The following is a 26,761-nucleotide window of genomic DNA, read 5'->3' as shown; positions in this document are numbered from 1 at the left end:
TCAAGGCAACACCTCTGCTGATATAGCTCATTTGCAAAAGTACATCTATGAAACATTCAAAAATAAACTTGAGATGATTTCTGGTGCTCCTTCTCTGAGATAACTAATCGAATCTTGGAATTGAATCCAACACATTATATAAAACCCTTAAGCTTTTATGCGATTGGTATTTTTATATTAATCTTTGTCTTATTACTTTGCATATACCTAGTCTGGAGAAGAGGACAGCAAGGAAGCCAAGACTATGCCTCACGAGCCTCCCGTCTTTGCCCTCCAGCTTCACCAAAGGAAAGAAAAAGGGGGAGATGTGGGAAGTGCGGGAGAGAAGCATCAAAGGAAAGGGCTTCAAAAGTGAATGGCTGGAGAAGGTGCAAGGCCTTAGGACATGTTTACACAGCTGAACACGGCTGAGGCTCTGAGGCTGCCTAGAGACATTAACGTTGTCTAGCTGGATCCTCCTTCACACCTGACCCTTCCTAGTGTTATAGAAACCGATTAACTCGAAATTCAACCTTGAAGAGCAAAACCATTAAGTTGATTACTACACTTGCTTAGCTGACTTTATGCACGCAGTCTTTAGCAATTATCCTAATAAAAGAGGCTTCAGTCTGGAGCCCAGGCCTCATTCCAACTCCTGTATGAGAACCTTCACTTAATTGCATTTTGCTTGCGGACTCTTCTTTTGCGACTCCGGCCAGACTCCTTCCAACAAAACATTAAAAAAAAATTTTTTTAAGAGCGTTTCCCCAAAGCTTTATCAAAAGATGTTCACTGCATCATTACTTAGGATAGGAAAAGGAAAGGAGAGAGGGAGGGAGAGGGGGAGGGGAGGGGAGGGAAGAAAATTGCTACCAACAGCTTAAGTGTTCAGGAAAGGTACCAATTCAGTAGATTATGATACAGCTGTGAAGTAATCTACAAAGTAGTTTTTAAAAACTGTGTGCATAAAGTGTTTGTAACATTGCAAATGCTTGGAATAAGGTTAAATGAGAAATATCCTCAATAAACTTGTATCTTAAGCAGGACCTAAATCACCTCGGCTAAGCCCTGGAGTGCAGGCCATTCCTACTGTTCTCTTCCGTGGGTCCCTTATCCAGTGACCTTTCCAGCTGACCACAGCTGGGCTATGGGCAGAAAGCTGCCCAGGGAAAGCCAATTTATCTACAGAATGGCCAGCAGGGAAGACAGTGATGAACTGAATCATGCAGAACTTTCCTTGGCGGAATTGAGGAGCAGAGAGAAAAGAGCAGTTGGACACAGGGGAGAGGTTAAAAGGGCCTTGAGTCCCCAATGCCATGAAGCGGTGCATCAGTTGTCTATCGTGGTATAACACACCATCCCCAAACTTGGTGTCTTAAAACAGCAATAAAAATTTACCTTGTTCACACACGAAAAAAGAAAAATGTTTCCATCCAAAATTGGAAAAATGTTTTCTCACATTTCCTACTAATATTTTTCCTTTTCTTTTTTTTTTTTTTTTTTTTCATGTTTAGTGCTTTGTTCCTTCTGGAATTTATGCATGGTGTGAGGTAGGTGTCTAGTATCTGTCGGGTAGGCGATCATTTTCCCACTGATCCGTAATGTTGATGGCACCCCGCTCGCACACTCTGTCATATTTCTCTTCTGTAAGGGAATGGCTTGGCTCTGGCCACCGTGCAGGTGCACCCCTAGGCCACGAGGCCACATGTGGAACCACAGCTAACCTGAGCCTGGCAGATAGACTTTGTGCTCCTCCGGAACTGAGGACGGACGAGTGAGGACCTGCTCAGAGGCCACTCCCCGCTCTCTTCTCCATCTGCCTGGGAGGTGGTCAGGAGGGTTTCCCCCAGTCTCTGGTTCTGAGACGTGAGGCTTTCTGCCCATGTCCCTCAGGTGTGGCTGCTGTCTAGCTAGCATGGCCCGCAGGGGAGACGCCATGACTTGAGGTGCAGACACCTGTTCCCTTTAGTTTGGATGTTGTCCTTTCTAGTGCACAGGACACGAATGGGGAGTGGCATCTTGGGGTGCTTTTTTCTGTGCCAGTAACAAATTGAATGCAAAAGTGGCTCTGGGGACCCTGCCTGATGTGGCCTCAGCTCTGTCAGTCCGCCCACCTGGCAATCCGTCTGTGGTCTGTGGTCACAACATCCCCGCAGAGGAAGGGTTAAGTCTCTGGTGCTGGTTGCCCTTGGGCAGAGAGCAGCCCTTTGTCCTTACCTGACCTGTGTGTCTAGAACAGAAACAGTGTTGCGGTTTCCTACCCCTTGCAGGCATTTTGAATACTTCTTGAGAAATGAAGTGGGGACTTGGTTAATTAATATATGATCCAAGCCAGGCACGTCAGTGTGACCCTAGGACCCGCCCAAAAGAAACAATTGATAGAAGCCTACACTCGGACGTTTCTGGGACCTCAGGCTCCTGGCGCCCACTCCTCCCTGAGAGAGTACTCCCGGGTGGCCACTCCTCCCCGGCGCCCAATCCTCCCCTGAGAGAGTCCTCCCCGGCACCCGCTCCTTCCCAGGAGAGTCCTCCCCGGCACCCACTCCTCCCTGGGAGAGTCCTCCCTGGCGCACTATCCTCCCCAAGAAAGTCCTCCCCGCGGGCAATCCTCCCGGAAGAGTCCTCCCAGGCGCCCGCTCCTCCCCAGTTTCCCTTTTGCTGCCCCCAGACCTCTATCCTCCCGTCTCACTCGCCCTAACACAGGTCATCATGCTCCCCGCACGAGGCTTTCCTGGCTGCTGTAACTTTAATCTCTCGACGTCCGGTAGGGCAAGTATCCCTTTGCCCTACATTTCACAGCCCTTTCAAATTGAGCACAAACCTTCGAATCTACTCATGCTACATCATAAAACAATGCGCTGAGTTTGTGGATCCGGGGACTCATTTTAGAGAGGAGACATCTCTGTCCCCAAGGGGAGGCCCCTCGTTCGGAAACACAGCGGGCTCCAGGTCCACTCTGTGCCCTTCAGGAGGTTGTTTTCCTCATCAGATCTCACCCATTTCCTGCTAGATTTATTGCAAAAGAAAAGCGATGTATTTATTAGAAGGGTAATTATTTCACTACTACCGGTTAAAGCGTGTGCTATGCACAAAGCACTGCTGTGTTCAGTGTGCCATCTGGGGAGCCGACCTGGGGACAGCAGGCAGGGCTGACATTGACACTTTCTTTTTTTTTTTTAATTTTTTTAACATTTTATTTATTTTTGAGACAGAGAGAGAGGATGAACGGGGGAGGGTCAGAGAGAGGGAGACACAGAATCTGAAACAGGCTCCAGGCTCCAAGCTGTCAGCACAGAGCCCGACGCGGGGCTCGAACTCACGGACCGTGAGATCATGACCTGAGCCGAAGTCGGCCGCTTAACCGACTGAGCCATCCAGGCGCCCCGACATTGACACTTTCAAATGAAGTCACTGAGGCTGGGGAGGTTAAGGGATGGGGTGCAAAGGGGCAGGACCTGCCCGCTTGTTCGCGGGCTCCTGCTGCTCTCTGTCACACGCACGCGCACACGCACACAGACACGCACACGCATTTCTCTTCCAAGCTCAACCGTAAGTTTGCTTAGAAACTGCTCTGGGCTCTCGGACTTTCTACAAACCCCAGGCCTTCTCCTGAGGGTCTCAGTCATGGGCTTTGTTCTGATTGGACGGCCTACCCCAGGAAGGCCTGCACTGATTGGCTGAGGCCTGGGTCACGTGGCCATCTGTAAGCCAATTGCTGAGGAAACACGGATGGACTTGTATTGATTGGCTGGGCGCCCACGTGTCACAGTGGAAGGGCTGGGGGGCGGTTCAGAGGCGGCTGGGGGGTGCTCAGCGTGGGGGGAGGGCTGAGAGGCAGTCAGAGGGGGACTCAGGGGGAGGAGTTGCTCCCTGGGGGTGGGGGGCTGGGGGACACGCTAATGGAGGCTCAGGGGAGGGGGTGCTCAACGGGGGGGGGGGGTGGCGGGGAGAGCTTGTGGGAGCACTCAGAGGGTTGCTCAGGAAGGAGGCGAGCTGGGGGGCTCAAGGGTGCCCAGCGGGAGCAGGGAGGGTGGTTAGCAGTGGGGGCAGTGGGGCAGTGGGGGCAGCGGGGGGAGCCAAGAGCCAGGTCTGGTGAGGAGGGCTGGGCCTGGTAGTCAGGAAGGGCTCAGGGGGACTGTGGGACAGGGCTTGGGGTCTTGGTGCACCACCCAAAAGGGGGTTCTAGGAGCTCAGTGAGGGACTCACATGGGGCCTCTGGAGGGCTAAATGGAATGGGGCTTCAGTGGGGGCCGGGGCTAGAGGGTGGGGTTCAGGAGGGACTCAGCGGGGGAGGTGGGCCGGGATAGGGTCTCAGGGGCCCCTCAGGAGGTTGGGGTCAGCATCAACCTCACCCCAGCTTTCAGATTCTACCTCATGACGTTTCCTTTGTGATGACTCCCATTCTGCTTTTTGCACTTGGGAGTCCTACAGACCAGGCTGCTGTGGGGCCCACACTCCCCTCTTGCAGGGCTCCCCCTCCACCTCTCCTTATTACAGATTTTCTTCTACATTCCACACAGGGAGGCCTCACGGTGGTCAGGGCGCCATCCTCAGGAGGTCAGCCCCCAGCCTAAATGGCCATGTGTCCAGCATGGGCTACACACCCATTCCTGGCCCCTGAGCTGGGGAGGGGTGTCTCCAGGTACAAATAGAGCTCCTGGGAAGCCCCTGCAAGGGGGGCAGTTCTAAGGGCGCCTGTCCCCCTCCTGATACAGAGGGGGCACCTTTCACGTGGGTTAGTCTCCCACTTAGAAGAGTAAAAAGGAGGGGGACAGTGGGCTTGCATCTGCTGTCTCTCAAGTGCTACTGGCTCAAAATGGTCGTCAGTTGGCACATTTAGGAGTGACACACCCTGAAGGCCATAGGCGGCCTGATCACACCTGTGGCCCCTTCAGGGCTCCTTTCCTGTGTGGGCTGCAGAGGCTCACCTTACATGCACAGTGAAGACAGCCTGGACAAGGCGGTCCGGAGACCAAGGCCGCTGCCTGGCCAGGATCATGCGCCTGGCTGGCTTTTATCCAGCTTCGTGGGGGTTCCACTGTGCAGTTAAACCGGGTAACTTATGGGAAGGTGGGTGGGCACCTGCCTGCCCAGCAGGAACTCAGGCCCTGGCCTCTTGCCATGGGCACATTGCTCCAGTTCTGTTTGCAGGGAGCTCTTCCTCTAGGGCCCAGTGCATGAGGGAGAGTCTGGACTTCAGAGAGCTTTACTCCCTGCAGGTGCTCAGGGACATCAGCATCCCTTCCCTGTATCTATCCCCGAGGTTTTAGATTTACAGAGCAGTACAAAGAATTCCTGGATACCTTCATCCTGACTCCTTAAATTTACCTTGTGTGCTTTACCCTTCATATATACACATATATATATATATACATATATATATACATATATATATATATATATATATATATATATATATATATACTGAACCTTTCAAGACTAAAGTGCAGACATGATGTCCCTTTACCCTAAGGACTTGTGTGTATTTCCCCCAAACCAAGAATTCTCTTACACAACCACAATGATCAAAATCAGGGAATTAAAACAGATACAATAGTATTCTCCAATCTAATGACCTCACTCAGATTTCAGCCTGGCAAATCTCTGCATCCTACAGTCTGCAGGATGCCTTGAACCCATGATAGTCACTCCTGTTTGTCATAAGTGATAACAATACACATAACCATCAAGGTTGTCACTCGTTAAACATCTGTGGCTAGAGTTTGGCATATAAACCTCGCCATTCCCAGCAACATACCTATGGAAAGGGATATGTTCCCAGTTTTACAAATGAAAACAAGAGAGAGACTCAGAGAGGTTAAGGGTTTGGTGGCAGAGCCGGGCTGAATCCAAGTTGGGTGACAGCTGGGGGTGACGCAGTGGAAGGTGGGCTTGCTTTTCAGTGAGACAGATGATGAGGTTGGGGGCTTGGGAGCCAGGCTTCCTGGGGGGAGAGGGGCTGGGCTGTGTTTGTTGTGTGTTTAGTGTTGACATGTGCCTAGAGATTTCCTTAACCCAAGTCATTCTGTGTCTGCAAGGCGATAGTAACGTCTTCCTCTGTTTCGTGAGGATAGAACAAGGGAGTGCGCGGAGAGCACTTGGTATGAGGCCAGCTGTGGGACACCTGCTGTTATGTGTCAAGTGAATACATGTAAGCCTGTGCCAACCAAGAACTGTCCTCCTGGTCCTTTTGAACAACTTTCAGCGTCAAAGAAAAGGGGAGCCAGGGTTTTCTTCAGAAACAGCTGTCACTGTGCCCCCTAGAGGACCACAGTGTCAGCACAGCATCTTGAGACTGTTGTGTGCCCACATCAGCGGGTGACTGGCCTGGTGTTGGCCAATGTCTGTCCTTGGCATTTTGTACCCAGACGGGGGGATGGGGAAGAGCCCCTTCCACGATCTGCATAGGGAAGAGAGCCAGTGAGGAAGGTGCTGAGTGAGGGGCAGGTGGTGAGACCTTCCTTTAGACACAGAGACAGCCTTCTCCACTGCTTGCCAGGGCACATTTGCCAATGGCTGGAGACATTTGGGGTTGCCAAGTGATGGGTGGAGTGCTACCGATCTCTAGTGGGTCCGAGGCCCGACATGCTACCTACGCTGCACAGGATGGCCCCTGACACCTAGGAAAAGCCCCCAGCATCCAACCACAACATGAATACTGCTGAGCATGTGTAGAGTGATGCTGTCGCTTTGTCACAAGTGCCGTCTCTGTCCCATCATCTCAGACCCAGCTGCTTGTAGCGTAGCGATGATGTAAGTTTGCCATCAGCTTCCAAAGACCAAGGGCCTTTTAGGTGGCCTGCAAGGTGCTGATTACAAAATACCATTTAATAAACAAGAAACTGGCCGATGTGGCACCCTCGTGGAACCGCGCCTCACCCATCCCCACCCATCCACAAAGCGTTATGTCGACAACTTAAGCAAAACGAGGTCTTCTAAGTCACTGCACCACACTGTTCCCTAAGTGGGGCGGATTTTCTGCTGTTTTGACGTTTCCTCTCTGTCAGCGGTCTGCGGCCTATATCAGTGCCCAGACAGAGAGTGGGCAGGCCCGAGGAGCACGTAGCCCTGCAGGTTTGTGGTGACGGGTCCTGTGTGACCAGGGGCAGGAGGAAAACGTGGCAAGGACGTGTTCAGAACCAATCCTCTGAAATGAGAGGTCTGCCTTCACATCCCTGCAGGAACCTCGAGAAGAAAAGGTTCCTGCCCTTCACTCGAAAGGAGGTTGGATTTACACACTGACAGGAAGGCAGTCCTCCCGTAAATCACAGTCCTTTCTAGGGTCCACAGAGCACTGGCTGCGGGTGCCGTTCCCAGGAGCTGCCCAGGAAGGCTCAGCACAGTCTGGGAGGGAGGGAGAGAGGGCCTGTGTATGGGAGGACTCAGGACACCCAGGACTGAAAGGACACGCTGGAGGGGGCACGACACTTCATGAGAGAAGGGGAGGCCCACAAGAGACAGGGCGGCCCGGGAGGGGACGGGGCACGCCCACAGGGAGAGGGCGGGACACCCCCACAGGGAGCCGGTGGCCCTACACAGGCCGGAGGGGGCGGGGCAGAAGTTCTGCGCTTGCGCCTGCCCCACACCGCCTGCCTGCACCCTCATCCTGCAGCCTTCGTGTTTCCGTCCGTGCTTATCTGCATCCGGGGCACGAAATCCCTCCGCCGGGACTGGGGCGGTGGCACCCGACCGGAACCGGAAGCGAACCCTGCGCCAGGCTGGGAAGCCGGCGTCGGACCCGTCAGCAGCCGGCGGCGGTCGTCGGGGGCGGCGGCCGCGCTGCTCGGTGGGAGCCGGTCCCGCGGCCGGGCGGGCGGTCCGAGGGCGCGGCGCCATGAAGCTGTACAGCCTCAGCGTCCTGTACAAAGGCGAGCCCAAGGCGGTGCTGCTCAAAGCCGCGTACGACGTGTCCTCCTTCAGCTTCTTCCAGAGGTCCAGGTGAGCGGCCCGGGCGGGGAGGCCAAGGGGGAGGGGTGGGGGGGGTGGAGGCCTGGGGGGCGGGGAGAGGGGTGGGGGAGGACGGGGGGGGGGGGAGGCCCGGAGGGCGGGGGTGGGCGGCGGGCCCCGGCCTCCTTGGGAGGAGCGCGACGATGGCCTCTTCCTCGGTCTGGGGACTGTGCCTTCGAGGAATCATCTTCGTTTCGCTGGATAAAAGACTTATGCTATCCTAGAACATTATTCCCGTACTCGCTGTTTTACGTATTCTTGTCGTTATAAAATTATCAGGGGCCTTGGAAAAAGTGCAGATTCCCAGGTTCACACCCAGACGTCCCGAACTAGAGGGTTGGGGTCCAGAGGTCTGTATTCCAACCTAGGCAGCTTGGGCGCCACACCTTGGGAGCCGCTTAGGCTATCTGATGGGCTTTCCCAGCGATTCCGTGGGAAGGTTATTGGTATAATCTGCGTACTCCGTTTTGCCAACGGAGTCACTGAGGCCACGAGAAACCAGCCAGGACTCACTGTGTGCTGCTTCCAGTGGAGCCCTGATGGGGCCAAAGGGTCTGCGCTGAGGATTTGGAAGGAAGCGTGGGATGTGTAGGCCTATAGGCTTCTCCTGTTTCTGGACGCTTTAGTAGCAGGAAACTGTGTTGAAGACACAGCAGACACTTGCGGCCCATCGTGGGCGGGCTGGGTGACTCAGGCACAGAAGGGGAAGGACCCTCCAGGGTCCATGTCTGTGGCCACACGGTCCCCGGGGCTAGTGGACGCTGTTGTCTGGACTCAGAATTCAACAGTTCCTGTTCCTGATGAGAGGGCTTTGCTGGCAGAATCTAAAACCGTTTCTGTTGTTGTTTTGTAAAATGTTCGGCTTGTTTTGGGTCCTTAGTGAAGCACCTTCTTGATACTCGGTTTCCTTTACCGTGGTCTCCATTCTCTGCTTGTCTGTGATGTTCGGTGCCGGCTTCGCCAAGTGGTTCCTTTTCTTTCTCCCGGCCCTTGTCTACGGAGGGTCCTCAGAGATTTCAGTGTGGGACTGTGACCTCACTGGTGAGGGCTCCCGGACCGGTTTCTGGTGGCGAGCACAGCTGCGGCACTCTAGGCACATCCTCTTAAGGCAGTGGATGATCTAGCTTTTTCCCATCCTTCCTGCCTCACGATGACCAGACCCCAGGTTGTGAAACCTTCAGATGGTTCCCCTGTTTTTCTGCCTCTGTGTGCAGACTTTTGCGAGAGTGTAACTTCTCCTCTGTCTGGTGACAGTCCTGCTATGAGCTCTGTCTCTGGTTGGTTTTATTGCAAGGACTTCCTTGTTTGGAGACGTCTTTTCTGTGGGATTGTTTGCTTCCTATCACTCTCTCAGGGTGATGGAGCAAGTGCTGCTGTGCGCCAGGCATGGTGCTGTGCACTCGTGTGACCATCATAGCGAATCTGGATTTCCTAGTTGAGGCACAGTGCCACAGGTAACTTGCTTGGAGGTCACACATCTCGCACATGGTGGAGCTGGGGTCCCAGCCGAGGACGTCCACCGCAGGGTCGGAGATCCTCACGCCACATGGCCCCCTGCATGGCAGTCCCAGTCACAGGCTTCCTGTTGGCCCGTCCCTCTGGCTGCACTGTTGTCACCTGTGATTCTTCCATTCCGGCCACATCTCTCTGTCCGACGGCCCTGGTACAAATCATTTCCTGGTCTCGGCCAAGCCGTTGTCTCCGAATAGCCTGGATGACGTACCTCGGATGAGCCAGTGCACCCTAGGCCGGGTTCTGTGCCCTCGGCCGCATCCACGGCGTGTGTGCATCCTGCCTCAGTGTCTGGCGTGTGCGGCAGCCCACCTGGGTTGCGTGTCTGCTGCCTCCTGCTTCTCCCTGTGTCCGAGGGCCTCTGCTGACCACAGCGTCAGCATCCTGGAAGCCTGCAGTAGGTGCGCCAGAGGTCTGGAAGTGGGTTGTCTGGCGCGCTAGGAGCAGCAGGTGTGGTGTGAACGGTCGGGGCAATTAGTAACAAAACCACGTTTATTGCTTGTAGCCGAGGCCCGGAAGGCAACGAGTGAAGTCAAGAAACACTAGCTCCTTAGTGTCCAAGCTCGGAGGTCACCTTCCGTTGTGCCGGTGACAAGGTGACAGGAGTAGGTAATCTGTGTTATGTTTCTTAGTGTTCAGGAGTTCATGACCTTCACGAGTCAGCTGATCGTGGAGCGCTCGGCCAAGGGCAGCAGAGCTTCAGTCAAAGAACAAGGTAAGAGGACCGCCCCCTCCCTGGTGTGCACCCCATCACGCCTCAGGCAGCCCGTGGCTCTCTGCACACTGCCGGCCTGCCCCTCTTCCCTCCTCTTCCTTCTGCTTGCACACAATGCTGAGCCCACTGCTGCCATCTGAGCCGCCCAAGTCAGTGTGCCCCTGTAGCTCACACCTGCTTCAGGTGAGGGTCTGACTCTTGGAGCTGTATGCGGCCTTCCTGAATCCTTCTCTTTCCCTCCAGAGCTGGACACATCTCAAAAAAGGATTTGCAACCAGCCCTGTTGAGGTAATACCGTGTCCTGTGCTCCTAGGTTTTGGACCAGGAATCCGAAAACTCATCCTGTTTTTCTCTCGGCCAGTATTTTTACTTGTTCACAATTCAGGTTTCCCATGAGAGTCTTCAGGCTTTTATCGTAGAGGCATATGTTGTACAGACCGATAAGGAAAGACAGACGTGTCGTATAGACACATCACGTGAACCTCACTGGGCGGAGACGCCCGTCGCACGGTGCTGCCCTGGTCTTGTGACCTGGAGGCCCGATCACCATCCTGGTGGTGCGTCTGTTCTGCATGAGATCCTGGTACCCTTCACGACGCAGGAGTGAAATTGGATCGTGAACATGGAAATAGTCTGGTTTCCTCAGGCCATGTCTGCCTTCCTAGGTTTCTTAGAGATGTTCCATCTGCACTGGTCCAGCGTCTCCAGTTCTGCGGATGCATGCATTTCGGTTCGCCTTTGAACCTTTCTTATATGGGAGTGCAGACAAAGCCTGGAGAGTGTCGGTGATGGTCCTGTCCCCCACCCCGCTCTCCTTTATCTCTGCCCTTTCTTGATTACGGAGCTCACGATCTCTCCTTCTCCCCTTTCGTTGTTTTTGTTTGTTTGTGCCAGGGTCTGGTGCTTGAGTGTCTTAAGGACAAGAAGCTTCTTATTTGTCAGCTGTTGCCCTCACATCCCTTTCACTGCGGGGTGTGGTTAGCTGCATCATCTTCGAATCCTTTGTAAAATGACAAAAATTCACATCCTAGTTAATGAATGTTTTGCAGAAGCTCTTGTACAGACTGTACCTTTGGATAACTTGATGGCTTTGGCACAGGAATCCATAGGCAGCAGGGACTCATGTTTTTGTAGATGGACCTTCTCTCCACTGTCCTCCCCTCTCCTCTCCCTGCCTTATGCTCTCCAGTCCAGCACAGAACACAACAGGCCAGGATTCCCGTAACGAGGAACCTGAGGCCCCGAGAGGTGATTTCCTGATTCGGTGACACTTTTATAGGAATGTTTAAATTTTTTTTATATTTATTTTTGAGAGCAAGAGAGCGCGTGCACGAGTGTGGGAGGGGCAGAGAGAGAGGGAGACATGGTCCAAAGCAGGCTCCAGGCTCTGAGCTGTCAGCACAGAGCCCAACAGGGGGATTGAACCCACAAACCGCGAGATTATGACCTGAACTGAAGTCACATGCTTAACCGACTGAGCCACCCAGGTGCCTCTCTTTTTTTTTTTTTTTTTAAGTTTATTTATTTTAAGAGCAAGAGGGAGAGCAGGGGATAGGCAGAGGGAGACACAGAATCTGAAGCAGTCTCCAGGCTCTAAGCTGTCAGCACACAGCCGGACGTGGGGCTCAAACCCACAAGCTGTGAGATCATGACCTGAGCCGAAGTCTGACACTCAATTGACTGAGCACCCCAGGCAAGCGCATTGGGATTTTTTTAAGAAATTGGAGGCTATTTGTCTCTTCCGGGGTCTCTTCAGCTTGGAAACAGAATGGAGCCTGAGACATGCAGTTCCCTGAGTTGCAGGCAGGCCTGATCTAGAGCTCAGGATGGAACTTAGAAACACACCTGGGACCGTGTTGCCTGGGATATTTTCTGCTCCCCTGGCTTTGCACACTGGGCCCCTGGGCCTTGGCTCGTCCTAAAGCAGACATTGGGTCATGCTGGTGGCAGAGCTCCGTTATGCACTGTTCGTGCAAGCTTCATTGATCCAGAAGGCAAGGGCTCAGCATTGTGATGCTTTGATGATCAGGGCTGAAAACGTCTAAGGGCCTCAAGTCACCACATGCGTGTCTGACTTCTCCTCAGAATATCTGTGCCACGTCTACGTGCGAAACGACAGCCTTGCAGGGGTGGTCATTGCTGACAGTGAATATCCATCCCGGGTGGCCTTTACCTTGCTGGAGAAGGTGAGTTTGCAGTGTGGCTGGACTGGGCTCGGATCGACAAGTGGGGTCAGTGCCCGAGTTACAGGGGATGAAGTAGTGTGTCCCAAATCAACCCATTTTCAGCCGTTTTTTCTTGGCCCTAAACCAAGAGACAGTCTGGCATCCCTTCCCAGTTCTTTCCCTGGCACTGATTTCTGCCTGTCATCCCTCCTGTGTCTGGGTTCATATCCCCAAGTGCCACCTTGACTCACCCTGTCTGCCTTAGCATCACAGCCTACTCCTAGGATGGGCTCTAGGGCCAGCTCTGGCTGTGTTCTTGCCCCTGCCAGTCCTCTGGGCACTCTCTTCCTGCCTCTGCCCTCAGCAATGGTGATCGTGGCTCCTCTGAGCCACACTGGACTCTGTGCCCTGCTCTGTGGCTGCCTCCCCTCCGTCAGGCTTTCCCTGCACAGAGTAGGCCCTCCCACCTCCGTGCTTCTGCCCGTGCTGCAGTGATGGGCACTCCTTCCCCACATGGGTCCAGCACCTGTGTGTCCATCAGTCCTTTAAGCAACACTTACCGTAAACCCCTGTTTACGGGCTCTGGCCCCTAGCCTCCCACAGTACAGTGCACTTACAAGCCTGTGAAATCTGGTGGTCACTTAAATCGGAAGGATCCAATTCCCTTTTGAAGAACTGTTTTGGAAAATGAGAGGGCCAGTACCTTTTATTCTAGAATTTTATGGCCGCGTCAAAGCAGAAATCTTTAGTTTAAAATTCAGATGCTTTTATCATTCTCCAGATGAAGTTCATCTCAGGCTGGGTACAGTTCGTATTTAATTACCAGAATACTTATAATTCGAGCTTCAATGTGCCCCTGGCCACTAGCTGTCCTCCTCTTCCCTCCTCCCAGGCCTGCCAGCCTTTCTTGGGTGAGGCTGTCCATTGAAGCCCTGCAGCTGTGGCGGTGCTGATGCACTCTTCTGTCTTGCAGGTACTAGACGAATTCTCCAAGCAGGTGGACAGGATAGAGTGGCCAGTCGGATCCCCTGCTACAATTCACTACACGGCCCTAGATGGCCACCTCAGTCGATACCAGGTAGGGTGTCTAATCGCCCCGAGGAGAGGCCGTGTGGCACAGGAAGGCTGGCAGCCCTGATGGCCGTGGCTGTAGGTGACTCCAGGCAGCCTTGGTGTCGACATCCCTCTGAAACATCCAGGGGCCCACGTTAAGACCTGGAACCTGAGCCCTGCAGCAGGCTTCCATTTCTCTGTCCTGTGTTTAAGCAGCCTGAGGGTTTTTAACTTGGGAAAGTGTTTCTAGCTCAGTTGGGTTGAGCTTTGTTTCCAAATGGTCCTGATGTTATTCTTGGCTCTTCCCCTAGAACCCCCGAGAAGCTGATCCCATGAGTAAGGTGCAGGCTGAGCTGGATGAGACCAAAATCATTCTGGTAAGCAGAGCGGGGGCCAGCATGTCCCAAAGCTGGGGGCAGAAAGCCTGGTGGCCACCGTGCACACCATCAAGGCTTGTTGGGAGTCCTAGTCCAAGTGCTTTCCTTTCTTTTTTTTTTTTTTTCTCCTAATATTTATTTTTGAGAGGGGGAGAGAGAGAGAGGTAGAGCACAAGTGGGGGAGGGGCAGAGAGAGAGGGAGACACAGCATCCGAAGCAGGATCCAGGCTCCGAGCTGTTAGCACGGAGCCTGATATGAGGCTCAAACCCATGAACCGTGAGATCATGACCTGAGCTGAAGTCTGACACTTCACCAACTGAGCACCCCAGGTGCCTCCCCAAGCCCTTTTCTGAAGGGGGTGTTTGCCTGCCTCTCCCCGTGCGTCCAAGGCCTCGAAGCCAGACTGGCTTAGGCAAGGCCAGGCCTAGCCCTCCTGCCTGTTGTGAGGGGTCCATGTGGAGCACCAGTGTGGTCCCCCACCCCACCCAACGCTCCCCTCTGGCAGTTACTGGTTGTGATGGCCTGAGTTCTGTGGCTCTCCTTCCTGTGCTGGTGCCTTCGGTACTTTGTCTCCAAGCCCAGCGGGTGCCTCCCTTACAGGGTGTGGGCTGTGGGGACAGCTGCTGGTGCTGACTAAAGACAGATGTAGGGTCGTCAGGCCCCAGCCAGGAGACCAGGAATTTGCATCCTGCCTGAGACCTCCTGGTTTATAACCTTAGCTTCAGCTTCTCCCGGCACTTTTTTTGTTTGTCTGTTTTTTTAAGCTTTGATCTGTCTTCGGCTCTTGAGGCATCTGTTTTCACTTCAAGTTTGGTCTTGTGGCCTCTGCCTCACACCTGGTCCCTCGCTTCCTGCCTGCCACCAGTCTGTCCAGCAGATGGTGACCATCGCTATGTCACCCTCTGCTCATAGCTCCTCAGCGGGTCTCAGGACAGCTGTGGGGCCATCTGTAGGCTCCCTGGCACGGCCCCACGGTCTCATGGCCTTCCTTTCCTGCCTGGCACCCCTGCAGGTGCCCCTGTGCACAGGCCTCCAGGATGCCACCGCGTGGTCACTACTTGTTCGTGTGTCTCTTGATTAGCATGTGAGCTGTAATGACGGGGCTTTTCCCTCGTCCTTATCTCTATACCCCTGATCCCAGTGCAGCACCATGCTTAGGCCACCAATGCCCAGCGGCTCATGATCCCTGACTGAGTGGATGCAAAGCCCAGAAAAGGTACCCGGGGAAGACCCTGCCCAGACATAAAACTCCTGCCAACACCAGCTCAGCTTTCGTGCACACAGGTGTCCCCTGGGGCTGGACTCGGGTCTGGGCAGGACCCAAGTGTTCGGGACCACGCTTCGAGTAATGTGGTTCTGAGGCTCGGGAAGGAAAGCAAGACATGGCAGTCTTGAGGTGTGTGCATCCTGTACCGCCTGCTCCCCCACGTCTTCTAACCGAGCCCCGGCCCTATTCTGGCTACAAAAATCAGGTCTCTGGTCCTGCCATTCTTCCCTTCCGTGTCTTCATCCGGTTAACTTCCGTGGTGAGAACCTAAGCTGTTCAGCTGCACATAGAGATGAAGCACATCGTTGCTTATTCTTGGGTCTGCGTGTTTCATGCTCGTGTGCCTGGGTTCCTGCCGCTCCCGTTGAAGAGGTCTCCGGGGGCCCTGTGGCCGCTCCAGCAATGGCCATCCGGGCTGGAAGCGAGCTGGCCACTTCCTGGTGGCCCCAGGGCAGGGGGCTCTTGTGAGGGCCTTGTTCCTTCACCCCGAGAACAGGTCTGTGGGTGCGGCCGCTCCCTGAGTGCTCACACGTAAACACAGGTCCCTTCAGGAAGGTGAGGCGCAGTCTGTCTGGTGGGAATACATGTATGTGAGGGCGGGTGTAAGTGACTTCTGGAGCATGCTTGTCTCAGCCTGTGCTGTGGGCACCCCGTGGGACAGTCACTAGGTCCTGTTCCATCCGCAAGTCTGGGACACGGCTGACGCATGGTAGGGAGGAGCCCAAGGGAGACGCACTCCCCGTGGTTGAGCTTCAGGAGGGACTCACGTCCACCTGCTCGATGAACATCAGAGTTTTCTCTTCTCTGACCCTGCAGCACAACACCATGGAGTCTCTGCTGGAGCGGGGGGAGAAACTAGATGACCTGGTGTCCAAGTCTGAAGTGCTGGGGACACAGTCTAAAGCCTTCTATAAAACGGTGAGCACTGGCCCTGGCTCTGGGCACCCCTCCCTTGGGCTCTATACCGCATGAGCCTTCGGGACGTTCAGTGACACGTGGGGAGAGCACAGGAGGTGGCCGAGGCCTGGCAGCAGCAGCAGGCAGGCTCATCAGGTGCCGCAGGAGGGTGGGTCTGCTCAGCTCCTGGTCCCGCCACTCGCGGAGCATATCGGTGCTCAGTCTTCCCAAAGAGGCTCTTTTGCCTCCATTGTCTCCCTGCAACAGAGGTGCTTTGCTGTCTGGACGGCGGTGGGGCTGAGTTTATACATGGGCTTTCCTGTGAGCTTGGGAGGGGCCTGGCCTGTGGAGTCTGGGGGCAAGAGAGGGGATCTATCGGGTCCTCTGAAGACATTCTCGGTACCACCTCCACACATGTTGTCCGATAGCACCTGGGGACAGACTGGGCCAAAGTCAGACACTCAGGCTGCCTCACACGGCCTCGCTCTCCCGCCCCCTCACCGACTGAGGCCCGTCTCTCTGAGGTGCCCCCAGGTCCTCCAGCCGGCTCAGAAGTCCGATTCCTGGAGCCCCACGGGGCCCCCCGCCGCGTGTGCCCTAGTGGGGCTGCTGGCGGCCTCCATCCTCTCCAGCTCCTGTTTGTTTCTTTCAAGGCCCGGAAGCAGAACTCATGCTGTGCAGTAATGTGACAGCAGCGCGCAGAGGCCCCTGGGCCAAACGCCAGTCATTCTCATCAGAACCACAGTCCCTGGAGAAGCAGAGCCACCACGGGAAGACTCTGCACCCCTGGAGCCCTTGGCTGGGACCGAGGGGTCGCAGAACGGCCTGGGGGTGGGGAACATTCAAATTTACATGCCTGGTGATTTTTGGAAAGATGGTTTGAGGCCCCCAGGGATGTATTACTGGGCCAGATGAAACCATAAACTCTTGAGTGACTCACACGGATGCTGACGGGCTTGTCTCTCACCCCTGGGAAGACCCGTGGGCCCCTGACCTGGGCGAGGCCCCCAGCAGGTCGGAGCCAACCTTGTCGGGCCTTAGTCTGCCTTTGGGTTGTATCTGTGCCCGGATTGTTTTAACTCTGTAGTAAGCCGAGGGGAGGCCTGACTGCAGGGCTGGGGACACAGACCTGGGGCTCGGATCTTGGGAAACCCACTGTGGGTGGGCATGAGGGGTCGGGGCGAGCAGGGTGTAGGCCAGTGCTTTGGGCCAAGGTCCACGGTGGGAGGTGACGGTCACCAGGCTTCACGGATTCTGGGGTACCTTTGCACTTCTGCTGAATTGACCTTTTGCTGAGGGCACTGCCTATCCATCACATTGCACGGAAATGCCTATGGGGGCGCAGGGCATGGGGGGTCATCTGCCCTGAACTTCAGATGGGCTCTGACCACCAGGTCACAGCAGTATGTGTGGTCTCTTAACCCGTGTTCCTTTGCCTCGCTGGCAACAAGACTGTCCCAGCAACCACCTGGGGCCTGTGTGCCTTAGCAAGTGGCCTTTCCTATGGCTGCTGTTCCTGGGCACCAACACCAGGTACCGGCCATCCCGAGCCTCCCAATGCCCCATGGGTGTGGGCTGAGCCAGCGCCTCCCCAGCCCGACCCCCGCAGGAGCACTGCCTGAGAGCCCCCCCGCCATCCAGAGGCACAAACCCCTGCTGTGAGACCTGCCAGCCCCCTCAGGCCCTGCTGCCTCCCCCTGTCCTAAGTACTTCCAGAGGATGCCAGCTCACAATGCACCCTTGGGACCCACTCCCCACAAAGCCCTTCCTGGAGTGGTGTCAAACAAGATCCCGTCCCAGGGGGTCCTTCCCTGAGCTGGTTCTTGCCCTACCCAGGAGGTCCCACCCACTGCCCTGGCAGCAAGTGCCAGCCCCTGAATTCCCTTGCTTGGGCTAGAAGGTGGGACTTCATGGCTTCTTGATGACCCTGCCCTAATGGGTGTACCTGCCAGCTGCCCTTTTGGCTCTGGGCACTGCGTCGGCCTCTAACATAGCCTGTCCTGTGCAACCCTGAGCGAGGTGCCAACCCACCTGCTGACTGGTGCCCAGGGTGCTCTGACTTCCCCTTAAGGACAGCGTGGTGTCTGACACCTCCAGCTTTGGAGGTGGCTGAGGAGGAGGGGGTGGGGGTGGGTAGGGCCGGCTCACACCTGTGCAGGCGAAGAGCACTTGGCAAAGAGTGTATTTTATAGTAACTGCTGCCTAACTGTTCTGTTTGAAAGGTTCTTATCTGGATAAACTTGTCTTCTGAAATTCCACAATAGTCCTCTGCTTTGTTCAAGCCTCAGGGGCCCCTTTCCTCGGGAAGCCGGGTGCAGGGTCCTGGGGCAGTTCCTGTCCTTAACCCCCAGGCCTAAGCTGTAACTCCCTTCACCTAGACCTGTCTAGCAGGAGACAGGGGAGGGGGGCCTGGAGCAGAGGCTAGCCCTGCCGGGCCTCCTGGATTAGGGGGACTGGCCTGGGGGGTTGCCCTGCAGCCACAGCCAGGGCCACACACGTGGAAAGTCCTCAGGAGCTGGAGGTGGGCTCTGCAGGCGTGGGGGGCGCCTGGTGCCTCCCTGGGCGCTTGTGGGCCCAGGAGCCTCAAGTCTGGTCCCAAGTTAGGGAATGACCTCAGTGGCTGGTGGTTAGAGGGTCTGAGGATTGTGCAGCCTTGTTTCATTGGTGGCCCTGAGCCTTGCCTTCAATCTCACTTGTGATTGTGGAAATGAGAAGTGGCCTTGGGTTTTGGGGCTGGACTGAGGGCATCAGCTTCTGCTTGCAGGACCTGCTGGGTCACAAGGTCTCCCTGAGGCCCAAGGAGCCTTGACCAAAGCAGGTACCATTTAAAAGTGATGAACCCAAGACTGTCTCACTGACCTCGCTTTGTAGTTCCCTGCCCACCCCATATGGGGCGCCCAGCCTGCTGGTTCTGCTCCGCACCCCAGGGCTCTGGGTCCTCAGGGCTGGGCAGGGCCGTGTGAGTGCCCCCAGGGAGGCCTGGCCTGGAAAGCCTCCTCGGATTACAGCTGATAGGTGAGTGGAGCCCTAGATACCGAGTCGGGGACTGACTGCCGCTCGCTCCGGGGCCGTGTCCTAGATTCTCTGAGCCCCACTCTTGGAGCCTCTGTGTGTTCTCTGGCACAAACCTTCCTCCTGAGAACACCTGCCGGGCACCAGGAGCTGAAGTCAAGGGCCTCCTGTCCTAGTGGGCAGGTCTGGGGTAGCCAGAGGGGACCCCCTGGGGCGTCCTTCTTACCAGAAGACACACGAGTGGGGAATGTTTGGTGTCCAGAATTGTTGTGAGGCCCACATTTCTGTCCCAGAGAAGCATGAGGCATACAGTACAGACAGGCATTGGCAGGGCCTGGAGACATGGTGTGGAGGGGGGACTGCCCACGTTCGTTTGAGGGTGCACGTGGGCTCCAGCAGGCTGCGCGGGGTCTGTCTGGGAGGGCAGAGGGCCAGGAGGCCTGCAGCAGAACCAGTGGAGCACAGACCACAGCAGCCCCAGCCTGCCTGAGCCCAAGCGCATGTGGCCACGCGCTGCTCAGGTGTCCTCAGGCCATGTGGCCATGCGGTCACCATTCAGACAGCCCTGGGGCCATGTGGTCCTGCTGCCTTGTGCTCAATGCTTACTCAGCCAGCACGGGCCGAGGGCGGGCGTTCCTGGGAGAGGCCCCACGTGGCTTTGCATCCTCACACCACAGGGGAATGGTGGGCAGCTGGTGACGTGTCCCTCCTGAGTGACAGGCCGGGATCACAGATGATGGGGTAGAGCCCTCCAAGAAGAGCGGGAGTCGGGGGAGGGCACAGGGAAAGGGAAGGAGGGCCCTGGGATAAAGCCCCCAGCTGCAAGTGAAGCCATTGGTCCTGTTTTTCTTTTATTTGCAGTTTCCCGAGACAGAACAAAATAATGATTTTTTTACACTTACAAGGCTCAGAAAGAAAAGACAATGAAACTCAGCAAAAGAGAGAAGAGGAAGGGCCGGCCGGCACTGCGGGCAGCCGGCCCTCCACAGAGCGGGCCGGCCGATGCCACCACACCTCGGACGCCTAGCTAGAGGAGCAGGTGTGGCTTGCTCAAAAGGGGTCATGCAAAAGAACTATCCCCCAGAAAAAATCCCCAAATTATCCCAGACAGGCAGCTCCGTGGAGATGACAGGTGAAGGGAGAAGGGAGGAGGCCCCCAGAGGGGAGGATGGCCGGGCCCCACGCTGTCCACGGCGAGCACTGCTGCTGCCTGAGGCCCAGGGAGCCCGGCGGATGTTTACCCTGTGTCCATGGGTGGGGACAGCTGTCCTGAGCACAGCCGTGGACGGGCAGGTGAGTGTCCATTCTGAGTGTCGCTCCCCACTCTGTGCCCCTCCCTTGGCTTGATTTGTGGGGGAAGATAAAGAAAACCCTTGTTTAAAATGTGAATTAAGGGGGTAGGTGTTGGGGCGCCAGGTCCTGCGTCTCTTCCATCACAGCCCCTGACCCGGCTGGCTGCCCCGGGACCCCGGTACTGCCACCTTACCACGCGGCCCGAGCCCGAGCTGCACCTCAGTGCCCACCAGCACGAGGGGCACCTCAAGATAGGCCCAGCCCGTGCTTTCCTCATCCCTGGGTCCCCATCACACACACGGCATCCTCCCTCAAGAGGCCTGGCCGGGGGTTCACCGTGCCCTGCCCCTTGGGCCCAGGGCGGCCCTCCCTCCCTCTCTCCCTCCCTCGGCTCCAGACCCAGACTCCAAAAGCACTGCCTGGAAACATCTGCCTGGACCAGTCTCGGCCTGGGAGCCCAGAGAGCCATGCACCTGCCTTCTGACCCCTCTCCCCTTCCTGCCTCTTGACCAAGTCCAGAGCCCCTCGTGGACGTGCCAGCAGGGGGAAGGTTGGCAGAGGAAGAGGTGACCCTGAATGGGAGGGAGGCCAACCCAGGGGCTCCCCTCCCGACAGGGCTGCAGCCAACAGTGTCCTCTCCAGAAGTCTGCCAGGCGTGAGGTCTGACATTAAGGGGTGCCTCCCCCCCACCAAACCTCCTCGGCCCTGGAGGAACCAGAACTGGAGCCTTGGGCCTGAGGGGGCTTCTTGGATGGCTTGTCCGGCGCCCGGGGGCCGGCCCAGCCTCTGCACTGCTCATCCATGCTGGGGGCATGAGAGGAAAGGAGGGGGACAGCCGTGCTCAGGTTCCCTGGGCCCCAGGTGGCCGACACTCCTGACAGCAGCCATGCACGGCAGGGAATGCAGACACCTGGGGAGGGGCGTCACCTAACACACACCGTTCCTCGGCCCGGCCCCTGTGGACACGTTCACTGCCCCATGGTCCCCAGGGGCCAGGAGCGGACAGACACATGGAGCGTGGGTGGGGGGTGCCCGTCGGTCCGAAGCCCCACAAATGCCAGTGATTTTTACAGCTTTTTCCTTTTTTTTTTTTTTTTTTTCCGTTTCATCCAACATCAATTGTTTCTGTGGTTGTTGTCGTCTTGTTGTTAAAAAGAAATCACATCCGGTCTTGGTTTTCTGCAGACACAGGCACCAGGGGAGGAACGAGGCAGACACAAACATGCGACAGGCAGGCCACCTTGGCGGCCGGGCTCCAAACACCGAGTCTGTCCCGCGACGCCGGCCGCGGCTCTGAAAGGGGGCGAGAGTGGGTGGTCAGCCCTGCCCCCGGGGGGGGGCATGCCCCACCCCCTCGCCCGCAAGGCCAACGCCAGGGACACCCACCTTCACTGCAGCGGGGCCACGGGCGCGCCCGAGCAGTGGAAGTGCACGTTCTGCCACTTGCCGTCACGGCGATGCCACACGCGTGTCTCCTCGGACTGGCTGGTGCGGGGCCGGCCCTGCCCGTCGATGTACTGCGTGAGGCGGATGTAGGCGATGCATGCAGCGTCCTCCCCGATGACGTGCACGTGCGGGTTCAGTATGGTCGTGTGGATAGGCTTGCTGTTCTTGGCGAGCACTACGGCAGGGGGCGGGGATGGGGGGGTGCCGCTGGGCTCAGCGCCCTGTGCGCCCCGCCCACCTCCCGTATCTGCCCCACCCGCATCCCTACCACAACGCCCCGCCCAAGGCCTTGTTTCCGCCCGCGCCCCGCCCACCGCCCGTCTCCGCCCGTCTCCTGTATCCGCCCCGCCCACCGCTCGACCCCCTCGCTCACGGTTCTCGAAGTAGAATCTATGGAAATCCATCCCTTCCACCAGATTGCCCAGGGCTTCAGGCTCGAACGAGGTCAGGCCTGGGTCACAGATTTTCCTGGGGGGCAGACCCAGGTGAGGAGGGGCCCCGGCCACGCCCCGCCCCTCCCTCTCGCCGCTGGGAAACCCACCCCCCCCCCCCCCAGCCCAGACGCCCGGCTCACGCGTAGGCTTCGAAGTCCCCGCTGTTGACCGCCTCGATGAGCTGCTCCGTGATCTTGATGACCTCCTGCTTCCGCGCTGCGGGGACACAGCCGCCCAGTGACCGAGGGCCGCCCCAAGCAGCCCCGCTGCGGGCCTAGAGAAGGGCGTCTCCAGAGCCCACCTGCCTCTCCTCCCCGGAAGGGACCCAAATCCGTCCAGATCGGGCCGCGCCCTCCGAGGCCCCCAGTGCCCTCCCCTCCCCCCCCCCCACCCCCCCACCGTTTCCAAGGCCAGCTATGCTGTGTCACATACAGCATCTCCAGGCGACAGACGTACTCCCTCCGAGGGACCACGTGTCTGGAGGCCAAGGGGAAGCCAAGCCTGCCATAACCCACCCTGTGGTACCCCCCATTCCTGGGCCGCAACCGCTGGGCCCTCTGCAGCTGCGGCACTGGGTCCTGCGTCCCGGCTCCTGCCACCTGGATGTGGCTCACCAGCCCTGCTCCAAACTGTCACATCTTTAGGAATGTCCACTAAAGGACGAGGCCAGGAAGGCCTGGGGGCTGCAGGGTGAGGATTATGAGCAAAAGCCAGGGCATAGGGCCATGCGGGTCCAGTAGGGAAGTCGAGTCTGTGGGTCTCTTCCTGACTGCCCGCTGGCCTCCACCTGTTCCATCCTGGCCAAGGTGAGGGCCCCCCCTCCACTGTCCCCCCCACATTTCCCGTCCAGCCAGCGCCCCCCCCATGCCAGAGCTCTGCCTGCTTGGCCTCTGGCCTGGCCCCCAGGGTCCCCTCCGTCTCTTTAACTACAACTTATTTTCATGCAAACTATTATAAACATATGGAAGAAGTGGACAATAATATAGCCGCACACCCTGCTGATTCAAACCAGCACAACTTTCAAGACAGCTGGGAAATAAAACCTTACAGGTATACTTGTGAGTGACTGTGTTTCCCTAAATTTTGTTCTTCACCCCCTTCCCCAGAGACCGCCTGTCCTGACGCAGGTGCTTAACACCCTCCATGCAGATACACACCGGAATACACACGCCGTGAGCACATGTGCACAAACATCACGGTGCTCTCTTAAAGCAACAGCGTGCTGATGGTAAACCTCGGATGCAGCAAATGCACTGAAGGCGGGGCCCCCTCCCCACAGGCTCCCTCCCAGCTCTCTGCCCCTGGAAGGGGGCGTCTGTCTGCAGGTCTCTACTCTTCAGTGAGCAGTACCCCTGGGAACAGCACACGGGTGAGCTGACCTGCGGGCCAAGGTCCCAGCGCACAGACTGCAGGGTCTAGAAGGGTGAACGTGGTACCCTGAAGCATGTGCCCACAGCCCTGGAGTGAGACTGCCCATTCTCCCTGCCACCAGCACCCACAGATGCCCACCTGGAGGGTGGACGAGCCTAGGCGGGCCTTGAGTGCTGCACAGGTTCTGGACTGTGAAGACACATGATACCTGAGGTGTGCACGTGTGGGCTTGTGTGTCGTGAGAGGGAGGGCACATGTGCACATACGTCACATATGTGCGTGTTCGCATGTATAGGTTCATACGTGCGCTGCCTTGCAAGTTTTTCCTACCTTGACAAACCCTCACTCCAGGCCCAGCTGACTTCTGCTAAGGTCCCATTTCCACCAAACTCTGTGCCTGGGGTCCAGGAAGGTGGGCTGCAGGCTCATTACCCTAAGGCCTCATGTCCACCCGTGTCCACCAGCAAAGCTCTGTCCCTACACACGCCACTCTCTGTTCTCAGTCTTGGGCTCCCTGGGCAGGGCAACATCGGACATTCGGGGTCCCTCTGCATCACCTGGCTTCCCTCTACTTGGGCGTTTCTGCTGCAGGGATGCTATCCACCCTCCCAGGTTCCCGTCACCTTAATGGAGATGGCTTCCCACTGAGGCCCCAGAGCTGGGCACCCTCTGCCTGTGTGAGGATGGCGGCGCCAGCGTGTCCGGACACCCGACACCCGCTAGCCTCCCTCCCCCACAGAGAGCACCCCACAAAGCCCGCAGCCAACAGCCCTGCCGCTGGGGCTGAGCAACAGTTCCTCTGTCTCATTCCCAGGGCACTCTGATTTACGGTCACTCCATGCTACAGCAAGTCAACCTGATCTCCCACTTAACGAAAGAGTATTGGGTGTTTTTAAACAAACTATAATAAAAAAAATGAGAATCCGCAACAGGGAAAGTATTAAGTAAACAGGAGAGAGTCAGGGCACGGCACAAATTGTGGAGCCTGGTGTATGGGAAACAGCTGCCAACCCATTCTGCAGACAGGGAAGGTGAGACTGCCGAGGGGCTGCTGCCCAGACCCAACCCTGGCCCGTGGGGCGTGCTGCATGAGGGGCTCCCCGGAGGAAAAGCCTCTGAGCAGAGCACAGTCTGACTGTCAGCAGGAGACTCTGGAGATGGGGCTGTGGTGTGTGGGCAAGGGTCTGGCTTGGGAGGGGTGCCAGAGGTGAACAGGAGCCCCCACACTCCCTCTGGCTCTCCTCGGGCAAGCTCGCAGGCCAGGGAGGCCAGGCTGCTGGCAGAGGGTCTGGGGGGGCCCCAGTGACTCCAGACTGGCCCTAATCCACGTACCCTGGCATCTGCAGAGGTACCGGGAGCGCCAGCCACACCAGGCAGGCAGCTGCACAGGATCAGCCTGGATTGGGTGTAATCCCTGATTATGGAGAACAGGGCCTGGGCCAGTGGGTACCGACCCCATTTACATAGGAACACAGCTGGCAGGCACATTCCAGGGAAGGAGGGGACCCAAGACCCACAGCGGGACGGCCCCTGTAGCCTAGGCCCTCGTGCTGGGAGAGGCAGACAGTGGTCCCAGAGTTGGAGATGGGGGCACCCCATCAGAACATTGAGAGCCAGATCTCAGCCCAAACAGTCCCTTCTTTGGGCCCATGTGACTCCCGTCCTTCACCTGCAGCCCACCCAATACTCAAAAGAGCCAGGGTGCTGAGGACAGGGGGAAGGGCACATCTAGGAGCTAGGAGCCTGGGGGCACCTGCCCTCAATCCCCCTAGCGCTCACCCCTCCCCCACCAGTCCTGCCACACCAGTGGCTGCAGGCCCCTGGCACCCCTCCCTTTGGCTCTGCTCCAGGCCCCTTCCTGTAGTCCCCACCTCTGTAGTTTGGTTCAAGACGGACCCCCAAGGTCAGCCTGCCGTGCTCAGACCCACAGCACGTCCTGTCCTCAGAGCCCCCAACCCGGTCTGCTGTGCAGACTCCGAAGGCAGGTGGGCTGGGGTACTGTGGCAGGCACCCCCACCCCCACCCTGTGTGCACCTCTCCACAAACCCAAGCCTCAGCTTCTGTGATCCAAGGCCGGGCAGGCCCAGGGAGTGCACAAATGGGGAGTTCTGACCCCTCCCCAGGCTCTGCTGCGCACCTACCACAGCCCTGCCCCCTCCCTCACAAGACCCCTGGCCAAGCAGGCCCGCAGAGACCTGCACCTGCCCTCGCCCCTCTGGCAAGTACAGAGAGCTCCCTAGGAGAGCCACTGCTGCCCGAAGGCTGCCCCTGTGCCCCCCGACACTGCTTTGCTTGGCTCCCCCTCCTCCCTACCCTGGCCCTCAGGCCTGGGCTGGGGGTGGGGGAGGTGGGGGGGTGGGATGGGTGGGGTGGGGGCACAGGATCTGCCAGCACTCACCCAGACACTCCCCAGCCATGCCCGGCCCCTGGCCCGCAGCCTCTCATCCGATAGCACCTCCCTGCATGTCAGTCCCTGGGCAGGTTGAGGGGGGCTGTGGCCCTGGGCTGTCATCCACCCCTGTAAGCGATCCTCACGGCAGTCGGCGGACGGGCTGGAACAGTCGGCCCCTCCCTTCCTGCCTGGGGGGGGGCAGCCCAGTGCAACCCCCCCCCCAGCAACCGACACTGCGTCACACAGGCCACAGATCACAGGCGCGAGCCTCTAGTCCACCCCGACTGTTTCTGATTCTTTCCTTCACGACCGCCCATCTGCAACCACAAACTTGGTTTCTGAGGCCAAATGCCACCTTCATGGGGAACTCCCTGTGCCCCACTTTCTGCCCCCACAAGCTGGCTGCTCCCCAGAGTGAGGGGGCAGCACACCACAGCTGGGGGTCTCGACACCCCTGTGAGCCCCCAGTTGCAGCCAGGGGGCCACTCAAGATGCTACTTACACGGGGTGGGCGGGGGGCCTGGGAGAGCCGAAGATGGGCAGGATGGGGGGCCCTGGACTTCCAGAGCCCCTGAGCCCCTCTTCACTGTGTTCAGGATGTCAGAGAGCCTGGGGGCTGGGGTGGAACAGACCAGACGTGAACAGGGAGCAGGTGGGGAGCATGCAGGACAGAAAACTGTGGGCTAATGAGCCAAGCCAGAGAGAATAGGAGACAGAGTGGGACGTAGAGGGGGCATTGGGAACATAGGGGGACAGAAGGGGGAATGTGGAGGAACACAGGGGGATGTCGAGGGATGTGAGGGGTACTGGGGGGTGTAGGGGTATGTGGGAGGACAAGGACGGACATGGGAGAACAGGGAGGGTGAAAGTGGACAGGGGGAGGCTCCAGTAATGCCTGGC

At 57.3% G+C, this 26,761-nt stretch overlaps 2 protein-coding genes across 12 annotated transcripts in view; one reads left to right on the top strand and one right to left on the bottom strand.

The window, feature by feature from the left end:
- The first annotated feature begins 7,654 nt into the window (after positions 1–7,654).
- YKT6 (YKT6 v-SNARE homolog) lies at positions 7,655–16,854 on the top strand. Of its 2 annotated transcripts, XM_027045966.2 has the most exons (7): positions 7,662–7,917; positions 10,071–10,153; positions 12,239–12,339; positions 13,292–13,396; positions 13,683–13,748; positions 15,833–15,934; positions 16,567–16,854. In XM_027045966.2, exons 1-7 carry the CDS (start codon positions 7,814–7,816, stop codon positions 16,600–16,602), a joined length of 597 nt encoding a protein of 198 aa, XP_026901767.1. In that variant the 5' UTR covers positions 7,662–7,813; the 3' UTR covers positions 16,603–16,854. The 2 variants fall into 2 exon arrangements, with proteins under 2 accessions (XP_053074765.1, XP_026901767.1); XM_053218790.1 differs by lacking the exon at positions 13,292–13,396 and having other exon boundaries at positions 7,655–7,917.
- Positions 16,855–19,763: 2,909 nt separating this feature from the next.
- Positions 19,764–26,761, bottom strand: part of CAMK2B (calcium/calmodulin dependent protein kinase II beta) — an 80,440-nt gene continuing 73,442 nt past the window's right edge. For 7 of the 10 annotated variants that reach the window (XM_053218783.1, XM_053218780.1, XM_053218781.1 and 4 more), the window contains 5 exons: positions 26,364–26,477; positions 22,239–22,314; positions 22,038–22,132; positions 21,605–21,839; positions 19,764–21,511 (listed from right to left, as the gene is read on the bottom strand). In XM_053218783.1, the coding sequence (XP_053074758.1) occupies positions 21,607–21,839; positions 22,038–22,132; positions 22,239–22,314; positions 26,364–26,477 (518 nt within the window). In that variant the 3' untranslated portion in view covers positions 19,764–21,511; positions 21,605–21,606. The remainder of the gene's footprint in view (positions 21,512–21,604; positions 21,840–22,037; positions 22,133–22,238; positions 22,315–26,363; positions 26,478–26,761) is intronic. The other 3 variants (XM_053218788.1, XM_053218789.1, XM_053218785.1) reach the window with 1 other exon arrangement.

Source organism: Acinonyx jubatus, chromosome A2 (assembly GCF_027475565.1).
Source record: "Acinonyx jubatus isolate Ajub_Pintada_27869175 chromosome A2, VMU_Ajub_asm_v1.0, whole genome shotgun sequence".
NCBI lineage: Eukaryota > Metazoa > Chordata > Mammalia > Carnivora > Felidae > Acinonyx > Acinonyx jubatus.
Note: the sequence above shows the minus strand (reverse complement) of the source record. Positions and strands in the feature narration are given on the sequence as shown.

Excerpts from the sequence above, each read along its gene's own strand:
- YKT6 (XM_027045966.2), top strand. The coding sequence starts at position 7,814 with ATGAAGCTGTACAGCCTCAGCGTCCTGTACAAAGGCGAGCCCAAGGCG. Across the intron at positions 10,154-12,238 it reads AGCTTCAGTCAAAGAACAAG|AATATCTGTGCCACGTCTAC; the intron begins GTAAGAGGACCG and ends ACTTCTCCTCAG. Across the intron at positions 13,397-13,682 it reads GCCACCTCAGTCGATACCAG|AACCCCCGAGAAGCTGATCC; the intron begins GTAGGGTGTCTA and ends CTCTTCCCCTAG.